Source organism: Balaenoptera acutorostrata, chromosome 1 (assembly GCF_949987535.1).
Source record: "Balaenoptera acutorostrata chromosome 1, mBalAcu1.1, whole genome shotgun sequence".
Classification (NCBI taxonomy): Eukaryota; Metazoa; Chordata; class Mammalia; order Artiodactyla; family Balaenopteridae; genus Balaenoptera; species Balaenoptera acutorostrata.
In genome coordinates, this window is record NC_080064.1 from 180,250,986 (window position 1) to 180,273,501 (window position 22,516).

Here is a 22,516-nt window from a genome sequence, read left to right on the forward strand (position 1 = left end):
GCTGACATTCAATATGTTTTATGATCTATTTTGTTCATTACCTGTGTCTTCCCCCATTAGAATGTAAGCTTCATAACGGCAGGGATTTTTCTCTGTTTTGGTCACTGCTGTCTCCCCAGAGACTAGAACTGTGTCTGACATGTAGGAACTCAGTATTTGTTGCATGAATGGATAAACGAGATAGTCTTAGTGCAATAATTTTTATAACCAGGTTGTATTAAAAGTCTCACTGTTAGAATATCAGCTGAATTGGAGATTATTTATGAGATGCTAAGGAAATTATTAAGGCTGCATCTAAAGTATCAGGTTTTAGTCAAAGTCAGTGCGTTAGTCTAAGTTCTCCAGATAAATAGAACCAATTGGATGTGTCTATAAATATAGACTTATTCAAAGGAATTGGCTCACATGATTATGAAGGCTGAGAAGGTCCCAAGATCTACGTGGTGAGCAGGAGACTCAGGAGAACCAATGGTGTAGTTCTAGCCCACAGGCTCGAGACGTAGGAAGAGTTGATCTTTCGGTTTGAGCCTGAAGGTTAGAAAAAGCCAATGTCCCAGCTTGAAGGCAGTCAGTAGGAGGAATCCTCCCTCACTTGTAGGAGGGTCAGCCAGTTTGTTCTGTTCAAGCCTTCAACTAATTGGACGAGGCACACCGACATTAAGGATGACAATCTGTTTTACTCAGTCTACTGACTCAAATGTTAATCTCATCCAAAAACACCCTCACAGACACACTCACAATAATGTTTGACCAAATGTCTGGGCACCTGGAAGCTCAGTGAATTTGACATATAAAATTAACCATCAGGGATTTTTCTGTAAGCCTACATCATTGGAAATGCCTCATAGATTAACTGTGTGGTTTCCTTTACTCATAGAACTAACTACCTGTTAGATCTGTGGGAAAGAACTACAAGACAGAGCTGCCAAGTAAACTATGAAAAACCTAACAGTCAAACTTTTTATCTTAGGTATTGGCATATCCCAATGATCTGTACTGTTCTAGGGTGTGATGGCTTAGGAGTGAATATGATTTGAACCTAATACATTTTTAGAGGGTGTCAAATTCAGAACCAGGCAGATCCTTCTCCTGACCCTAAACATGGTCCTAAAGTAAATCGCTTGAGGAAACTGGATCCCAAAGATTACAGGTGGGGAATTTTGAAGTGTGTCCATATTTCATTGGAGATCAAAGAAGCCTAACTAAAAGAATTGTGGGCTGACTTACATGATAACTTCTTTTTGAAAGGGCTATTTTATCTTGAAGATTATGAGTTTGGAGGAACTAAGGTGATTGGCAGTGGAAAGAATCAGAACATGTGAAATTCCTTAAAAATTTATTGACTTAAATAATTTTGTCTGTGTTACACATAATTAGAAAAAAACCTTTAAAAAAATTAACCATCATAGTCAGACTTCAAGTCAGACTTCAAATTCAGAAAATATTGGGTATAGTAATTTCATTATATTTATTTAAAGGATTGACTGTAGGCAGTCTACTCAAAACAATAGAGGCTGCTACTGTTTTAGATGTTCGGGAACTGGTAAACCTTTAAGGGTTATAAGTGAGAGATGATAAGATTAAAAACAAAAAAATTTCCTTGCATCAGTTAAATCAAGTAATTAGAATTTGGCCTTCTTCCTGAAACTAACTGGGGTTATGTCTTTAGGTCCTCCAGTTTAAAGGTATTATATCTTTCCTGAACATGAGGAATGTTTTTCTTGTCTTATTTATGGAGAACGTTTGGAAGTAGGGTGCTTGTTCATTCCACATCAGTGGGCAAGGCAGTAGAAAAAAAATCACCCTAGCTTCTTCTTTGTCTTTCACTTACTGTAGCTCTAATGTCTGGATTAGTGACCCTAGAATATTCCCTGTTCCATGCAGTAAACAGAATTCAGAACCATTTACACAGCAGGTCAACAAGATATGATTGTTTACGTCAAATACCGGAGCAGTTATTGCAAACATGGAGCGTGGAATCTGAGAAGGCCACAGCTACGTGTGAGTTTTTGCGTGATTCAGATACAGAGGGTCTTAACTTCTGTAACGATACACCAAAAACAAATAAACAAAAGAAAGTCCTCAAGTTATATCTGGAAGTCAGTGTCTTCGATTTACGTAAGTCCCCACTCACGTGACATCTCTTGCTTAATTGCCCTTTAAACTGTTTTATGGCTTTATAGCAGCCCGTAAAAGATGATTTCCAAATATGACAGGCGCTGTAAAGGCTGAAGGGGAGAGTTATCCAGGAACTGTAATCACTACATCTGTAGCTGCTCCCCTAAGAGCTCAGCCTTCCCCAGGAAAGGGAGAGGCGCCGTGGAGAGCAGGGCGCCATGGGGCGATACTCAGGGAGAAGCTTCCGTTTAATCCTCATGTGCGTCGTGAGCGTCCTCCTTTTCGTGATGGAGCTGGTGATCTCCCACATAGGCAACTCCCTCTCGTTGGCCTCCGATGCTTTCGCCGTCCTTTCCCACTTAATCTCCATGATCATCGGTCTTTTTGGCGTAAGGGCCAGCAGCATAAAACAGCACCGGAAGAGCACGTTTGGCTTTCTTCGGGCAGATGTCGTGGGAGCATTTGGCAACTCCATTTTTGCCGTGGCCCTGATGTTCGGCATCCTGGTTGAAGCCGTCAAAAGGTATATTGAGCCCCAGAAGACAGAGGCTCCACTGCTGGTTCTCAGCGCTGGAGTCATAGGGCTGCTCTTCAATGTTCTTAACTATGTCATCTTCTTGGACTGCTGTTACTGCGCGGCCCCAGGGCCCCAGGGAGACGCTGAAACAGGTAAACGGCTCCGCAGACGTTGTAGTTGGGTCAGAGTCCTGGCAGGTGCTATCTTAGGGGGCCCCTGGGGGTGCTATGGAGAGAGGCCCCATTCATTTGATCGCCCTCTCGTCCCCCGGACTTTACTAAAGGTCTTTCTCCAAAGAGTCGCTTTCAGTCCAAAGTTCCTTATGAGCTGGGTGGCAGCTGGCCACATGGGGGTCTTTTTTAGTCACAGGGAATGAGAAAATATGCAGACAGGTAGACAGGGGGAAAGGCACTAAACTGCGGCCATAGAGGGAGCACTTTGAAAGTGGAGGTGCCGTTGAAAGCAGTCTGCTTTAATTAGTGACTCATTTTTGTTTACCCAGACATGACACGACTATGTTTGAATTTAAAAATAATATTTTAATGTCTCCTAAAAATATGTTCAAAAAATACTGGGGTACATAACCAGCTCCCATGGAGCAAAGGAGCAAACAATCGGTTAGGCAGATCAGCTCTTAGGAATATATTCAAGGAATGTGATGTAAAAGGGAGAGAAAAAATAAAGAAGATGATCTAGTAAACTTAGCTCTTTTTTCGGAATGGAAATATTTGTATTTATTTATTGTAGACATCCGTTCTGTTTGAGAAAAAGAAAAGCTTATTTACATGTGAATCTTTAGGAGGGACTTAAGAGTGGGTACAAAACTCATTGGGTCATCGGTCAAAAGACTGGGTTAAATCTTGGAAGAGAACAATAAATCGAAAAAAAAACAAATCCAAAAGATAAATTATTAGATGGAACCATGTTTCTTCAGTGCCACAAAAGGAATTTTAAAAATATATGTTAAAAGCTTCTTGCAGAAGAGCAATTCCCAGTGCTTTTTAAGGAGTCCTGTAGCATGAACAGACCAGGTCCAAATCATGGTTCTCCTACAGGGAAGCTGTCAAATTACTTCACCTGGCTGTTTACCCACCTGTAATGTGGAGTCAATAAGGACTCAATGGGAATCTAAGTGTCTAGCACTCAATAGGCACTTGGTATAGACTAGTTATTGTTTTTTAAAGAAGCCACAATGCAAGCCTTTGAATTATGTGATCACCCAGTATCACTGAATTCTAATTGCTCATCTGGATTTTAAGAAATTTAAAGATTTTTCTTATTTGATGCTGAAAAGTTTTCTCTCACTAGTCAGGGCATCATGTAACTCAGCCCAGGGACCTCAGAGTAAGAGTTTGCATCTTTTATTGTATTCCTCCTGTCTTTCCTGCCATTGTAAACTTTCTCAGCTGGGAGCAGTCCTTTATTCTATCTTGGTCTAAGTTCTCCTGTTGGTAGAATGTATGTTATGAGAATCCCTACAGTATGTGTTAAGTATAAAAGGGAACAGACAAGAAACTAGAGTCTGTATCTGTATTTGATTTAATGAATCAGTTAGGACCTCATCTTTTGTAAAAGACAATAATTAGTTAACTTGAGATTTTATGCCTTGTTTACATTAGTCATCATGCAAAAATTACTCCTTGAGGTTCCAGATCATAAAATTCACATATTTGATACAGGAAAAAAATATTTACTGCTAAGTATAAGTTTAAGGCAAGGAAGCTGATCAAACCCATGGTTAGTATTGACAATGGTAGTGTCACCATTACTAAACTTGTGTTTTTAGTTCTAATTTTGTCTTTACTCTAGACATATGATATTTACCTGCATATAGCAAAAGCAATTTAGGCAAAGAGTTTGACTCTTTGACCAACGCAAAAATTGGTAGACAGCCATAGTTCTTTTTTTTATAAATTGAATTATTATCAGGTAGATGTTAGTTCAGCCCTTGTTTGGGAAGCAGTGCTTTCCAATGTTTATGTCTATGCTCAGATAACGAGAGTCTTAAAGACAAATATTTCACCCTGACCATATGGGTTTCTACTGTCTTAATTCCAGATTATCTATCTTCTCCTGAAGTGTTTGATGCTGTATAGTATTCTACTTTAAATAATTAAAATGATAGGTACTATATACACATGTAGATAATGCTTTAAGATTTATGTTCTATGTTTAAATCATTATTTTAGGTACTATACACACATATAGCTAATGCTTTAAGGTCCATGTTCTTATGTTAAAATTATTATTTTGGCAGCTTTTGGTATTGCTGAATTCTTCTATTAGAAATTTTAGAGTATTTAAACCCTCCAAGTGATTTTAGATAGCTGCTTAGCTTCTTAGCATTTATGTCTCGAGTTATGTATTTATCGCTTTCACTAAAATACACATTTTGATATCCTTCCCATCACCTAAATAAGCTTAAGGAGTAAATATTTGGCTTAGATACATCTTATTTATTGACATTAACCCAATTATCTCCCAGTGTAAGAAAAAATGTGATTAATCCATACATATTGCTTTAAACCAGGAGGTGTAAAATATGAAGAAAAAATGATTCTTGATTTCAAAAGATTCAACCCAAATTTAGGATAAAGATTTTCTATATATCTAAATTTTAGCTCGAAGCATTTTGAAGTACCTAAAAACTAAAGAACTGTGGTACCTCCTGATTTAGTGATCAGAATTAAATAATCCATCACTTTTTTTGGTGGGATCCGTGGCCAAATAGAATTTTTTACTTAACAAGCCTTCAGTCTCTCCCGGTTCTGTGGGTCTTTTACATGTTTTGCTTTGTCTGGTGTAGGAATTGATACGAGTTATATTTTATGTCTGAGATCACAGAAGAGTAAGAAATAAGACCACTAATTTATTTTAAATATTAGCAAAACAGACTGTATATACTGTAAAGACTTTAAACCTCTCTGGGACTCATGGAGTGAGATAAGTTGGAGAATCAGACAGAGGGGGGCAGAAATTTAAAAAATCACCTGGGAGAAAAGAATGTCTGGAAGATTTAGTTGAGACAGGGAGTCTGGAATCCTTAGATCAGTAGCTAGCCAGTGGGTGTCCATCTCCGACAGGAAAAGGCAATGGTGGAGCAGATTTGGCTAAAGTAAAAAGCAAAATGAAAAAAGTAGAAATTGCAAGCACGAAAGAAAAAAGCAAACAAAATAGGTTTAAAGTCCAAAATTTGGATGGCTATATGTGTGAGTGTATTCGGGGGAAGAGCGTTATAAATGTGTTTGGGGAAGAGGAAGAGGGGTGAAAACAACATGTCGATTCAGATCCTAGGAAATACGGGGCACCCACTACCTTCTTTCTCTAGATTCAGGGACGAAACTTGCTTTGTTTGCATTTTTCCTACTCCTTGTTTACTTTATTAGATTTACCTTGACTTTCACATTATCTTTTATGTTTGCATTTTGTTTTTGATTATTTTTCAGGCTTGAGTTTTCTTTAAAATTTAATGGACAGAATTCTCTTTGCCCTTGACTTGCATTTGAACAAATACTGTGCTGTACATTGGCTTTTATTTTAAACCAAAGGTAATTTCGTGCAGCTCTGTCCTGGATAGGCTTGCCATGTACAACAATTTAGATCTAAAATATCTGTTTGTATTTAAAAAATTTTTTTAACAAAATACCTTTCCTGTGTATTTATTTACATTAATTTGGTTTGGTTTCCAAACTGTTTTCTTTCCCTCTCTCTCCCTGTCTTTCTCTTTCTCTCTCTCTCACCACCTTTCTGGCATTACATTTCCCCAGCCAACCTGCTAGAGGCAGTGTCAGCTCAGTAATCAGCAAAGTTTGTTGCCGGGGAGGCTTTTAACAGGCTTCTGATTTAGCTGCTCTCGCAAGCTTCTCGTTGACTCAGTGCTATAGCCTAATGGGAACATTTTACACGGACAGTCCTGTAGACACTGAAAGTAACTCGCTTTCCTTTTAGAGCAAATTTTATCCAGAGACAAGCAAAGTAGGCAGGGCTCCGAGGGTTTAGGAGAAGCAAGGTGGGCTGGGGGGTGGGGCGGGGGGTGGGGGGTGGGGCGGGGTGGGGCGGAGCTGGCTGTCTCTCTCCCGGCGGCAAGTCACGGAGTAAGTCAGAGATCAGAAACTTCACAAGTGAAGGCGACTTTTCAAACCAGAAAGGGGAAGAAGGCTTTCTAGATATTGGTTCCCTGAGTACTCTTTCTACTTCAGAGGCAGGATTGGAATGATTGGGTGTTTGCAATAATTATTAAACAGTTTTAGGAAGCACGATGCTTAATTCCCAGAAGCTGTTACTTTCTTGTTTGTCCATATCTGACACTCACGGTTGTTTTCCAAGCGTTTTGAACAGTTCACTTCCACAGGAGCACTCAGTGGTAAGTATACACCCACCCACCACAGATCACAGCATCTATTCCAGAACAGGTGCTCTTATGTCTCTTTCTGTACGTTCAGGCCAGCTTGCGTACCCCCTCACCTCTCTTGCTGCCCAGGGACCGGGTTCTGGGTCAGTTATAGGGACCGAGTAAGAAAGATTAAAGGAAGACTGAAAGATAGGTGCCGTTCCATGGTTTTTTAAAAAAAAAAATTATTATTTTTTTCTGGCTGCTTTGGGTCTTCATTGCTGCGTGCAGGCTTTCTCTAGTTGCAGTGAGTGGGGGCTATTCTTTGTTGTGGTGCGCGGGCTTCTCACTGCGGTGGCTTCTCTTGTTGCGGAGCACGGGCTCTAGGCGCACGGGCTTCAGTAGTTGTGGCACGCGGGCTCTAGAGCGCAGGCTCAGTAGTTGTGGTGCACGGGCTTAGTTGTTCCGTGCCATGTGGGATTTTCCTGGACCAGGGATCGAACCTGTGTCCCCTGCATTGGCAGGCGGATTCTTAACCACTGCGCCACCAGAGAAGTCCCTGTTTCATGTTTGTGAAATAAATTCAACCGAAGAAAAAAAAAGGAAGATAAAGAAACCAGCTCCCTGTTCTCAGCCATATTTTTCTAATATGCAGAGGTCACTCTGTCTGACACCTGAGTTAAATCTTAATGAAAACCAAGTCTTTCTTGACATCTGTGAGTTGTCAGGTGCTGTGAAAGTCTAGGGAGAATAATCACAGCAGCATATCACATACGTTTGGAGCATTATATGTTTTGTGAAATGATTAGCAAGAAAGAATACTTGCTATTTCTACTTTTTCAGATAAGAAAACAGAAACAGAGTCAGGACCACAATCATGCAGCGAGTTAATGGTAGAGGACAAAGACTTAGAAGGTTTAATTATAAAACCTACTCTGCTTGACCAAAGAAAGAAAAAAAAAAATCATGGACAGTGAAAACTTATTTGGAAATAATCACAAAATTGCATGTCAAAAAGTGCAAATTAATACACCACAAATTGATCCTAATTCCAGTAGCTAAATGACCTCCAGAAAGTTACTTCAACTTATTAAACCTCAGTTTCTTTATCTGTAAAGTGGGGAATTATCTATCTCCTAAGGGTGTTGTGAGGATGAAAGGATATAGCATGTATAAACTGCTCAACATGGCACTTGGTGGTGTGGTTGGTGGTGATTGCCCAAGGGCTGAAGGGACAAGAAGAAAGGAAATGTTAGTAAGATCCCTCTGTGGACAGGTCCTTGCCTACTCCACATCCACGGACCGGCAGCTGACCTCATCCCGGGCCAACACACACAACGGTTTGCTGTTGGTCATCGGTATGGTCCATACAGATCCGTCGCCATTCCTGGAAAACCTCACAAAGCACATGTCTTCCTGATGACAGGTTAGTGGCATCTTTAGTGGGGTGACCCAGCAGGAGCAGGAACTGTAACAGGAAAATACAGGTTCTGGAGCTTCTTCCCTCTTTCACTGGGTCTGACCCTGGGGAATACACTTGATCATTATGAGCCTCACCTCAGGTATCATTACACCTATTTTAAGGAATCTCTATGCTTTTCTTTTGATAAATAATTATACCTTCACGATGCATTATTTTTCAAAGGGCTCTCTTAAATGTTGCATTCCTCATCTTCAGTGCTCAAGATAGCACTTTGTAGTAGGGCATTACTTGTATTTTTCAACTGTTAAAGATTATATATTTTAAACTGTTGTAATGGTATTAACATGTCAACATATCACTCATTAAAATAATGCAAATGTAGCTCGTATTTCCAAGTCACATATTTACCAGTTAACGAATGACGAAATCGAGAGATGAAGTGTTTTATAGTTAACCAAAATTGATGTTAGAACCAAGACTTTGCATTTCCACACCTCTTTTCTGCCATAAGATGGTTTGCCTTTTAAATGTTCTCCTGAAGTTCTGCCTGGTTAGATATTCCTATTTTCCTTACTGAGAGGCTTAATTTTCCAGGAAAGTGGGGTAAAAGTAAGCTTATTATTATTTTTTTCTTTTGGTCAGATGCTTACAAGATATAAAGAATATATTTGTTATTTTTTGCCTCCTTCTTGCTCTTTTGTGGAGACAGTAATCATTGAGATTTATATAAAACATTGTGTATAACTCCCTCTGATGTTTATGACATAGACTAGTTTTGTCATCATTTCTTATAAGAGGCAATGATATCTAGAGACTCCTTTTTCCTAGAAGAATGTCTTCCAACATCTGTGTCCGGCTATTTATTGTCTACATCTGAGAAGGTGTCTTGAGAGAATTTTGAGGAAAGTGATTTTCGATGAACTACATCTGTGGTCTTGTTCTTTATCTGCCTTGACAACACTATAAATGTATCAGCCCAATAGACATTGGAAAAAAAAAAGATGATCCTTGACTCAGGCCAATGAGAACTAGAGGTTGGCTCCTTATAGGAGAGCAACGAGGAAGTCAGGTTGAAGGAGGAACTGCCTGGACAGACCACCTATTTTCTGTCGAATTCTTAACCTGAAGAAACCACTATGAGATTTTGCAGGAGAGAAAATAGGGGAGCCGGTAACCAGCTCTATAGCTCCTGACCAGAGTTGATTGATGACATTGTTGGGACATTATGGGGCCAATAAATAATGTCTACTCATGAGTCTAGAGCTGAGAACTAAGGGATCAAAGATAGTCAGATGGCGATAAAAATTGTAGCTCTGTTTTTGAAAAAACTGAATTGGAAGATAGACCTTGGAAGTCCCAAAATGCTTCCTAATATTATACTTATCTCAGCAGTAAACATACCCAGCTTCTTTGGGGCCAAGCTCAACAATGGGGGGCACAGAGTTGGACCCAGGAGCAGAGAGAATGGACACTCCGAGGACAGGTAGTTCAAAGTGTAAAGCACGGGAGGGGCTGAGCCAAGCTTCTATTCCTTTTACTAAGCCCACCAATGAGAGAAGACCTTCCCACCCCAGGAGTGACTTCTCACATGGAGATTGGAGAGGGAACGAAGGGGTCAGTAAGAGCCTATGTGGTGGTCCCCTCATGGAAACACAAGGCCAGAGGAGTGATCTCCTCCCAATACTCTCCAGCTTTATGTGTTCTTCACTGGGGGCTCCCCCTGAAGAGCTAGATAGACAGTTATCAGGATAGTATTGATGTCAGTATTCACAAGGCCTGCATCCCCTACAATAACCACTGTTTCCTTTGGGTATTTTCCTTGTGATCAGTGTTTGTTAAGCAATTTTGATACCCATCCCCTCAACGACTAAAATGGATTAGAACAGAAAGTATATTAGTTAAATGAACTCTGAGGTCCCCAAAAATGTTCATTATTGCTCATTAGAGATTACATAGTGACATGAAATGATAGCATCAAGATAGTCTAATAATTCAATGTCAGTAACATAAAAATGCCCCAAATTTAAATAACATGAATCCCCTGTTAATATCAAATTATAAGGGAAAAATTAAAATTCAAAATTAAATATATTTGACCTTATGACTTTCTATCTGAAGAAATCAAAGCCCCTGATTATTAACTTAAAGTCCAGATCAAAGATAAATCAAAACAAAATCACAAAACACCAAATCTTCCTCAGTTTGGGAACTTCCTCTGAGTTCAGTCTCAGGCCTGGTAGAGTCATGATCCCTTCAGGAGTTTTAGTCTGGATTGTTTTCCACTGGAATAGATGTCATTCCTTCAGGACATCCAAGGTTGGATAAGTTCACCGCCTTTTAAAGATCTTCTCTTTGTCTTTGGTGTTCTTCAGTTTTGCTACAATATTTCCACATGTGAATTTCTTTTTATTTATCCCCCCTGAGAATTGTCACATTTCCCAAATCTAAGCATTTATAGCTTTTATAAATTCTGGAAGATTTTCAGATATGATCTTTTCTAGTTTTGCCTCTGCCCCATTTCTCCTTCTGCAACACTAATTAGATAATTTTAGATCTTCTCACTCTGTCCTCCATGTTTTGTAAACTGTTTTTCATATTTTCTACTTTTTGTTGTTCTGTTTTGCATTCTAGGTAGTCTAGGTAGTTCTTTAGATGTACCTGCACTTATTCAGAAATTGACATTGGTGCAATGTGTGTATATAGTTCTATGGCATTTTACCACATGTGTAGATTTGTGTAACCACTACCAAAATCAAGATGCAGAATGATTACATCACCACAAATTTATCCCCCATGCTACCCTTTTATAATCATACCCATCATTCCATATCCTCACTCCCCATCTCTATGCCCTCGAAACCACTCTTTCCATATTTATAATCTTCTAATTTCAGGAATGCTATATAAATGGAATCATACATATGTGACCTTTGAAATTGGCTTTTTCCTTTCAGTATATTGCCCTTAAGATCCATCCCAGTTGTTCTGTGTATCAGTAGTTGGTTTCTTTTTACTGGTGACTATTCCATGGTATGAAGGTAGTTGGGTGTATTTTTTTAGTCTCTCTGCCAATCTTATGCCTTTTAATTGGTATATTTAGACCATTTACATTTAAGGGGTGTGGAGCTCCCATGCCCTCTCTGAGTGCACCACCATCCCAGCATCCTGATGTGTTCAAGGACCTGGAAGCTCCTGTTCATTTTCCCACCTATTTTCTCTCTGTTGCTCAGATAGGGAACTTTCTGTTATTCTATCTTCAAGTTCACTGATTTTTTTCTCTATCTTCTCCACTCTGCCGTTGAACCCATTCATGGAGGTTTTTTTGGTCATGTTGCGCAGCATGTGGGATTTTAGCCTCCTGACCAGGGATCGAACCCAGGCCCTCGGCAGTGAGAGCATGGAGTCCTAACCACTGGACTGCAAGGGAATTCCTCATTGAATTTTAAAATTTTGGTTATTGTATTTTTCAGTCTTAAAATTTCCATTTGATTCTTCTTTATATCTTCTATTTCTTTGCTGAGACTTTCTATTGTTTGATTTCTTTCAATTGTGTTTGCAATTGCTTGTGGAAGTATTTTTATAATGGCTACTTTAAAGTCCTCATCAGATAATTCTAACATCTGTGTCATCTCAGCACTGGTGACCTTTCTCACTTAAGTTGAGATTTCCCTGGTTTTTGGTATGATGAAATATTTTCAAACGATTCTTGGACATTTGGGGTATTACGAGACTGTGGATCTTATTTAAAATTTCTGTTTGAGCAGGCCTTCTCTGACATGGTGCTGGTGGGAGGAGGGGGGTGCTGCTTTGTTATTGTAAGAAGGGAGTGGAAATTCAGGTTTCCCACTTGGAGTCTGTTGACCCCCTGAGGAAGAGGGGTACTTCATCACTGCTGGGCAGGACTGGGAGTTCAGGCTCCCCACCAGGCCTTCACTGATAACACCCTGGCTAGGAGGAGTAGGGGTGCCTTGTATTGAGTTTTCAATTTCAACTAATATATTTTTCATTTATAGTACCTTGATCTTTACTTATATTTTCTTTACCTTCCTTTATTGCTGTATATTGAATATACTCAGTTTATATTCTGTAGCTGATATTCTCAACATCTGCAACTTTTGAATGTCTGATTCTGCTGTTTATTATTTTCCCTGCCTCTCTCAAAGTGGTTTCCTTCTTCATGTTTTGTGTGTTTCATAATTTTTTATTGTGAACTCATGATCAATGGAACTTTCTTTGAGGGAATTCTTTGAGGAATAGATTGTAAGTACATTTTTCCACGGAAGATTTGCATTTCTTTTCATCGGGTCCCTGAAGCCGTTACCAACTTGTGAGCACTTCAAAAATTCTTTGCTTGAGGACTATTATTATTATTATTATTGTGAGAAGTTAGACTTCATTCCCACATGAAGGCCACAGTACCGTTCCAACTTCCCATAGGGGATGTTTTTCTCTCCACCCAAAACCAAGGCTGAAACATGCAAGTTTTCATGCTGTCTCCTTTGAGGTAGTGAGTTTTTGTTTATTTTATCATTTGTTTTGTTTTGATTCAAACTTTCACCAGAAGATTTAGCTTTATGAGGGGAAGCTCTGATCTCATCTTGCATGGATCTAACTTTTGTCTCTTATGCCATACCTGATCACGTGGCTATTAAAATCCAAGGCTAGAGCTTTTGTCTTTATTGGACAGATATCCTTAAGTCGGATTCTGGCTTCAACTCACCTTTCTGGATTTGGGATTTCACTTCATTTCTGGCCTCTAAGTATTTTCTTAATTTCCTGCCACACTTTTTGAAGAGTCCAAAAAGTTTGACAGAACCACGTAATATTATCCCAGAGCTAGAGCACTTAATAGAGGTAAATTTATGTTCCCAGAACTCAGCACTTAGTATGAGCCAGGCCCTCATTACTACTTACAAGGATCATAGCAGAGGCTCAAGGATGGCAGAGGAAAGGGTGACTGACAGACGGAGTCTTCTTGGTTTCTGCCTCTCTAAGATGTGGGTTGGTATGTGCCAGCAGACTTGGCTCTGCTGGCACAGACCTCACAACAGGAGGTTAATAATGATACCAAGATTTTTGTATCTGGTAAACCCATTGCATCCTTTTTCAGGGAGCGACATTTAAAATATTCCCTGCCTACTTGCAGAGTTTAGAAATTTGTAGCAATGACATCCTAGGTTCCAGATTTTATGTGTGGCACTTTTCCTTCCTAATCAGTGTGTGTGTGTGTGTTTGTGTGTATGAGAGAGAGAGAGAAGGAAGGAAGGAAGGAAGGAAGGAAGGAAGGAAGGAAGGAAGGAAGGAAGGGAGGGAAGGAGGGAGGGAGGGAAGAGGGAGGGAGGAAGGGAGGGGTGAGGGAGGGAGGGATGGGAGAAGGAGGGAGAGGGAGGGAGGAGGTGGGGGAGGGAGGGAGGAGGGAGGGAGGGGGGAGGGAGGGAGGGGCGGAGGGAGGGAGGGAAGGGAGGGAGGGAGGACGGGAGGAAGGAAGGAATGCAAATAAGCAAACTCCTGAATTCCATTTCCATCTTGAGTGCCTATTTCTGCTCTGTCTACACTCACTCTCCTGTGTGTGGGCTCTTATTAATCCTGTGCCTCAGGGATTTGCTGCTGCTGTCTCCAGCTGCAGAGCTGCTTAGGCCTGTGACTCCTGCCTCCTGAGGAAGCCTCTCCCTCACTCCCATGTTTGTTTCAGCCTGAGGGTCAGTCTCCGTGGATTTCTGAGCTGAAGCTGTTTTGAAATATTGGAAGCTCATCCTTTTGTTCCTGCTCCTGCTTTCCGACCCTCCAGAGATCGTCTGCCCACAGCCTTTGGTTGTTGCAGGCCTTGCGGAGTGGATCATCCTGCTGAATCTTCTGAAGTGTAGGAGGGGCTTCTAGTGTTTTCCTGCCTCTTGTGCTCTTCTCTCAGGAAGGCTCAGTTGAGTTGTTCATGGTTTCATAGCTTAATAAGTTCTTAAAGTTGTTCTCTTTCCTTCTCTACCCCACATAAGGCTAGTGTTTTTGTTGGACTTTTTTCCTTTTACTTGGTCCTTGTTTTCTGGGCCAGACATTTATTTTTCCAACATAGATTTTTTTCTTATCACAGTGAGGGAAATGAATTCAGTGTTTATGGATCTGCCAAAAGCAACTGTTGTCCAAACAGATCTCGTCAACTCTCACCTCTCTGAGTTGGATCATCTCACTTGAAAAGCATTTTCCAAATAAACCAAAAGTCTAAGCCAGGCCTGGGCTCACACTATTATGTTCTTGCCTGATCCCCTTCAGCACATCTCATCCTCCTTTCCCCTGACCTTGGTGTCCTAGCTCTGTCTGTTCTCAACCTGTCCAACAGGACACAGGCAAACCGCCACATCCACGATAACTGTTTTGCTTTGAAGGACATCTAATAACACCTTAAATATTCTATGCTAATCTTCCTGGCTTCTCCTCTCAAATAGCTCCGAATTGTGTAGAAGCTTTGGTATAGCTCTGCCAGTCTTTACATGGTGGTTCCCTGTTCCGGTTACTGTGTAACAAACCACCACAAATAGTGGCGTAAAACAGTAAAACAACAATCGTCTGATGATACCCAGGATTCTCCGGGCCCGAAATGGGAAAGCACATAGTGGGAACAGTTTGTCTGCTCCACGACGTCTGAGGCCTCGGCTGGGAAGATTCAAAGGCTGGGGGTAGCGAGGTGATGGTGAGAGGCTGCATGATCATATGTCTGGCTCCTGGGCTGGGAGGTCTCAACGTCTAGGACTGCTAACTGGACCCCTACACGTGCCCTTGCTGTGGGGCTTGGTTTCCTCACACAGCGTGTCCTCAGGACATCATCCACGGTGGGTCAGCTTTCAAACATGAGTGTTCCATCAAACAAGGTAGACACCTCAATGCCTTTTCTGGCCCAACCTCAGATTGTATGGGTTATAGGCAAGTGACAAGATGGAAGGAGAATCAAGCCCTCAGACCCACTTCTGGATAGAAGCATCAAGGTCTCCCTGTGGAATAGGAGATATGGTTGTGGGCATCTTTGGAAAAAAACGATCTGCACAGTCTGCCCTCCAGCTATAATTCACATCATTTCCACACACAAAATCATTCACTGCTCCCCAAACCCCTACAGTCTCATCCCATAGGGCATCAGCTTCACGTTTAGGATCTTGTCATCTTACTCAGGGCCAGGGCAAATGAGGCTCCTCAGGTGCAGCTCCTTAAGTCTTCTCCCCTCCATCCCCACCCTGAAGATCTGTGAACTAAAGAAACAAAGAAAGGGCCTGCGTTCCGCATCCCCAGCATATGACAATGGGGCAGATGTGGGGCAATTGCTGTATTCCCCAGTTGCTTTTATTTCAGATGGTATCATAGCTTTAAGAGGATGCCTTTTTTGTTAAGACTATTGACTCTCTTTTTAAATTTTTTAAAAATTTATTTTATTGAAGTATAGTTGATTTACAGTATTGTGTTAATTGCTACTGTACAGCAAAGTGATTCAGTTATACATATATTTACATTCTTTTTCATATTGTTTTCCATTATGGTTTATCACAGGATATTGTGCTATACAGTGGGACCCCTGTGCTATACAGTGGGACCTTGTTTATCCATCCTATATATAATAGTTTGCATCTGCTAATCCCCAACTCCCAATCCATCCCTCCCCTCCACCCCTTGGCAACCCTAAGTCTGTTCTAAGAGGATGACTTTTAATAGGTCCCTGCATCTGGTTCCCTCTGGGGGTGGTGAGGTGCATTCCTAGATGCCAGTCAGTCATCTGAAATCTTGCTTCCTGTCTCTGAAAGATATCTTTGGTTCCCAGTTCCCAGTCTGATCTAATCTAATCCCCTCTTTAAGTATATTTAGATAGATGTGCATCTCCTTTTCTTTTCTGCATTTGTCTAGCCTGAAGAAAACTCTCTCTTCCTGTGGTGCAATGTCCTTGTTTTTGAGAGCAAACTACTCTCTCTCTCTCACTTTCTTTGCACAGTAAGACTGAAGCACATAGTAAAAAAACAGTCTTAAAAACTCATGCTCTCAAAGGACTATTAAAACATCTGTAACAACAGCCATTCTTCTGTAGGCAATAAGCTGCTTTGATTTGCCAAGGTCAAAATCCTGCCTGGCTCACACTTACTGGAGACCTAAAACTTAACAGCGCCTGCTCTGGCCTCACCAGAAGCCTCAATCTCCATGTGTTAGTTTGGCCTCTAGATTCTCACCTTTACCCTTCTCAAGGTTCCTGCCAACTCACCAGTATGTTAGGGCTTTAGGGACTAATTAAGAATACCCCTTTCTTACTCTCCTAGGTTTGGAAGCAATTGATAGGTAAGAGACAGATGATAGTTGAACATAACACCAACTTTATTATAGATATGACATATTACAGGATATGGCTTAGATGTGTAGCAGCAAAGAGCTTTTTAATAGTTCATCCCAGAATTAAACTCACCTGCCCAGTTCCAGACCTCCCTCCACGGGACAGATCCTGCTTGCTAGTTTCCCTCATGTCTAGGATTGCAGGTCTCTGAGGGAAGGCAAATCTGAAAAAGACAGGCCAGAAGAGGTTATCTGGATATGCGCCACTCTTTCTCCCATGCTTACTAACCCAGGCAGTTATCCTGCCTCTGGGAAAAAGCGGGCAAGTGACAGGAAGTGGGCAGGAATGTTACTTCCGGGGAGGTGCCCTTGTGGGGAATGTGAAGCTTGGGGAATAGAGGGTCTCCTTAAAACAAACAAAAAACTGTCATCTGGAAGGATCCAACCTGTAGACCATCTGTCGGTGACCTACTTACCTTGATGGGAAGAAGCATATTTGGTAAGGAAGTTCTGAGACATGTCCAACCTGAAGTCACCAGATACCTATGTCTTGATCCCTCCTCCACCCATTCCCACACTATCAGCAGACTTGGAGCTAAGTGCCCCACTCAAAGGTGCTTAATAAATAGCAAAGACCCAACGCGGGAACACACACATATACTACAGAGAAAAAGTGAGAAAGGAACCAGCAAAAAGGCAGATGAAAAAATACATGGAAGAATAATAACCCAGGTGAAAGAAGTTGTTTTCAGCTAAAACAATGAATATGAACTGTCAGAACTCGGGGAAAAATGGAAGATAAAAAAATATTACAGAATGAAAAACCATTTTGGAAGCAGTGAGACGTAGAATAAGCACTATAGAAAGCAATAGATGATGTGGAAGGCAAGCTTGGGAAACTGACCAAGGAATTTAAAGCAATTAGGAGGAAGATAATAGATACGAACAACAAACAGTAGAGGTACTTCATGTACATACTAAGTGTTTCCTGAGGTAGAAAGCAGACAGATGTATCAGAAAAAAATATTCAAAGATATAATAGAAGAATTTATTCTGAAATATTCTAAAGGAAGATAAGAAAATCTGCAAAACAAAATGGAAAATTGATATGGAGCAATCAATAAATACATTCTGTGAAAGTTTCTGAATATCAGGCAAAAGAAAGAATCCCATAGGCATCCAGGCAGAAAACAGACTCATCTACAAGGAGCAAATGTCAGGCTGGATTCAGATTTCTTTACAACATGCAGTGCCAGGATACAGTGAATCAATGTCTACATAGTCCTGAGAGATAAAGTAAAACATGAACCTAAGAATTGTATACACATCTAAGTTTTGTTCATTTATAAAGGCAACATAAAGACTATATATATATATATATATATATATATATATATATCTCCATCCCAAGAACACTTGAAAAAAACCACTAAATTATCTGGTCAACCAAAATACGAATGAAGATGAGTTCAGAAATTCAAAAGCCATGGTATGAAAAGACTCTTAGTAAGCATTAAGCCAATTGAAATATAAAACTAAAGCTAATACAATGGAGCAAATATAATCTTTTTAACAGAAGGTGCTGGAAGAACTGGACCATCGCATGCAAAAATAAATAAATCTAGACACAGACCTTATACCCTTCACTGAAATTAATCTCAAAGTGCATCAGAGACCTAAATGTAAATTGCATAACTATAAAACTCCTAGAAGATAACATAGGAGAAAACCTAGATGACCTGATGTATGGTGATGACTTTTTAGATACAACACCAAAGACACATTCCATGAAAGAATTGATAAGCTAGACTTCATTAAAATAAAAATCTCTGCTGTGCAAAAGACAAGAGAATGAGAAGACAGGTCACAGACTGGAAAAAAATATTTGCAGAAGTCACAGCTGATAAATGACTGTTAGATAAAATATACAAAGAACTTTGAAAGCTCAACAATAAGAAAACAACTAATCATATTAAAAATAAGCCAAAGACCATAACACACATCATCAAAGAAGATAAACACATGGCAAATAAGCATGCTTCACATGTACACCTATTAGAATCTCTAAACTATGGAACACTGACAACACCAAATGCTGTTGAAGATGTAGAGCAACATGAGCTGTGAAACATTGCTGATGGGAATGCAAAATGATTACAGCCACTGTGTGAAACAGTTTGGAAGTTTTTAACAAAACTAAACTTACTCTTAACCATATGATCCAGCAATCATGCTCCTTAGTATTTACCCAAAGGAGTTGAAAATTTATGTCCACACAAAAACCTACACATGGATGTTTATAGCAGCTTTACTCATAGTTACCAATACTTAAAAGCAACTATGATGTTCCTCAGTAGATGAATGCATTCATGAACTGTACCTCCAGACAATGGAATATTATTCAGTACTGAAAAGAAATGAGCTATTAAGCCATGAAAAGACATAGAAGAACCTTAAATGTATATAACTAAGTGAAAGAAGTCAATCTGAAAAGGCAACATACACTGTGATTCCAATTATATAACATTCTGGAAAAGGCAAAACTGTGGATATAATAAAAATATCAGTGGTTCCCAAGGGTTGGTATTGGGGGAGAGTGATGATTAGGCAGAGCACAGAGGATTTTTAGGGCAGTGAAAATACTCTGTTTGATATAATGGTGGATAAATGTCATTAAACATTTGTCCAAAACCATAGAATGTTCAATACTAAAGGTGAACCATAATGTAAAATATGGACTTCGGGTAATTATGATGTGTCAATGTAGATTCATTACTTGTAACAAATGTACCACTCCAGCACGGGATTTTGATAATTGGAGAGTCTATTATCTCCAATAATAGGTTGGGGCTGGTGATATGTGGGAAATCTCTGTACCTTCTGTTCAATTTTTTTGTGAATCTAAGACTGCTCTATGAAAATTGTTTTAATTTAAAAAAACCCAAAATTTATCACCTAATAAAAAAAAAACTAAAGCGAAATCACTTTCAGAATTCTATGTACAGAATAGAATGTAAATTCTTTAGATACTAATGAGACTACCATCACAAAAAATTATTAAAATGAAATTGTCCCCCCCCCAAATTTTACAGAACTTATGGGCTAGCAATGTTAGAAGCCTAGGGAAATGGAACTCTCATACCTTATTTTTTTTTTAATAAAAGGAAAAAATAAAATTGTCTTTATTTGCAGATGGTATGATTGTCTACCTAGAAAATACTGGGAAGTCTATGAAACAAGTATAAGATCTAATAAGTGAATTTAGCAAGGTCAGAGGATAGCAGGTTAATATAAAAGAATCAATTACATTTTTATACACTAGCAACAAACAATCAGAAATTAAAACAAAAACAATCTCATGAATTTTTGACAGAAGTATAAATTTGTACAATATTTTTGGGTGGCATTTGGCAGTGGCTATAAACAGTTTTAAATGCCCATACATTTTGACTCAGTATTTCTAGGAATTTATGCTCCAAAAATGAGCAATGAAAAATGTACAAGGATTTTTACTACAGAGTGTTTACATAAACAATCACAATAATGACCACAATGATGATGAAATACAAGTGGATAAAAAAGAAAACTAAATATCCATCAGTGGATATGAGGGTTGCTTAAATAAACTACGTACATCTCTACTATGAAATAGCATAAGCAGGTAGAAAGAGTGAGGTAATCATATGAGAACTTTCCAGAATAATGATATAATAAAATTATGTGATGAACTCTAGAGGATCAGCATTTGAGTTTTTTTTTTTCATGAAACTGTTGCCATTGTCCACATGATACACTTGGTGGCAGAGTCAATATTTAAAGTCAAGTCTGCTCATTTCTGAAGTTCATAATATCATTTAACTCTTCCTAGCTGGAAAAACTTGAATAACTTATTGACTTTTCCAACCTCAGTTTTCTCAGGATAGATAATGTCAGAAAAGACATTGGAACGTGTCTGAAGGGCACCCGTGAAGTTCTAGCTGCCATCATGCCTCCGATGTCCCAGCTCCATTTTGTTATATGACTCCACTGAAAATGGAAGTCACCATCTACAGGGCAGGATGAGCTGCAGACACTTGTTCATAATGTTTCACATAATTTCCTCTGCAGAAAAGAACTTAGTTTGTTCTGAGTGCTTTGCTTACCTCACATTTTAAAAAGTATAGCCATCTTTGCCATCTATATGACATTCTGGAAAATGCAAATATATGGAGACAGGAAAAAGATGACTGGATACCAGGGGTTAGGGAGGAGGGAGGGCTGAATAGGTGTTGTGCCGAGGATTGTTAGGGCAGTGAAACTAGTCTGTGTGATACTTTAATGGTGGATACATGTCATTGTACATTTGTCCAAATCCATAGAACGTACAAGACCAAGAGTGAACCCCAATGTAAATTATGGACTCTGGGTTACAATGATCTGTCAATGTAGTTTTATCAGTTACAACTAGTGTACAATGCTGGTGCTGGATGTTGATAATGGGGGATGTGTATGGGAGAAGGTTATATGGAAGCACTGTACTTTGTGATCTGTTTTGCTGTGAACCTAAAACTGTTTCAAAAAATGAAGTCTACTTAAAAAAAAAAGTTTAGCCATGCATTGGATACTCAAATTCCTCCAAAGATCAGGCAGCTAATACAAAGGGTAAAAGCAGGTCAGCCTTAAGAAACATTTTTGTACTGCATGGCTTTCTTTTCTTTCATGCTTCCCTTTTTGATAGACATGGCTCCAAGAAACATCTCACTTTCCTCGTGCCTCTCTGATTTCAGGTCTTACCCCTCTCCCCTTGCTTACTAAGTTCTAGCCATCCCAGCTGTCTTTTACTCCACGAAACATCCCACTCATTTCTCTGCTGTAGGGATTTTGCACTTGTGGGCATTGCCTGGAATGCTCTTCCCAGTTCTACTCAGGGCTGGCTTCTGCTGTCACTTAGGTTTCAGCTTAATTTTCATCTCTTTGGAGAGGGCTTCCATGACCATCCCATCTAAAGTAGTTCCACAGCCATTCCATAGTACAAAACTGTTTGAAGGCCACTGGAGTAGACAATTTATTTTCAAAATAGCCTTTATCACTACCTGAAAACTCCCTTCCTCCCTCCCGCCCTCCCTTCTCTTCTTCCTTCCTTTTCTTTCTCTCTCCCTCCCTCCCTCCTTCTTTTATTCTTTTGTTCATTCTTTCTTTTAATTTCCTGTTATCTCCTCTAGAATGTAGGATCTACAAGAGCAGGGTCCTTGTCTCTTATTCTCAGCTATATCCTTTCTTAGACCAGTGCCTAGAATATGGCAAATGTTCACTAAACATCTGTTGACTGACCAATGGCTCTCACTCCCCTGATTGATCAGTGGCTTCCTATTTCCCTAAGATTGAGTCCCAAATCCTTTACCTGGCTTAGGAGACTTTCAATAATCAGTCCTTTGCCACCCAAAGCCTCATCTCCTTCCACTCTACCACCCCAAAGTCCATTCTCCAGGCCTTGGCTCATGCCATTCCCTCCTCCTTCTGGAGCCCTCTGTGCATTGGGGATATGGCAACCAGTGAGACAGACATGGTCTCTACCTCCCACATGGACAGTAACACCCAATTACCACAGCATAGACACAGAGGAGTGGGGAGCCTAGGACTGAGTGCTGGGATGCTGCACTATTTAGAGATTTAGAGAAGAGATGGAGGAACTATCAACGAGATATAAGGGAAACCAAGAGGGTACATTGTTCAGTGGTCAAATGGAGAGTGTCCGAGAAGGAAAGCAAGGTCTTTAGCAACAAATGTTGCTGAGAATTCCAGCAAGATGAGAATAGAAAACCAATGGATTCAAGAATTAGGAGGCCGTGAGTAA

The 22,516-nt window shown here is 39.9% G+C and overlaps 1 protein-coding gene across 1 annotated transcript in view; it reads left to right on the forward strand.

Moving 5' to 3' along the window:
* Nucleotides 1-2,336: 2,336 nt before the first annotated feature.
* Nucleotides 2,337-22,516, forward strand: part of SLC30A10 (solute carrier family 30 member 10) — a 46,066-nt gene continuing 25,886 nt past the window's right edge. Inside the window, exon 1 of the mRNA XM_057535488.1 lies at nt 2,337-2,787. Coding sequence (XP_057391471.1) covers nt 2,337-2,787 — 451 coding nt within the window. The remainder of the gene's footprint in view (nt 2,788-22,516) is intronic.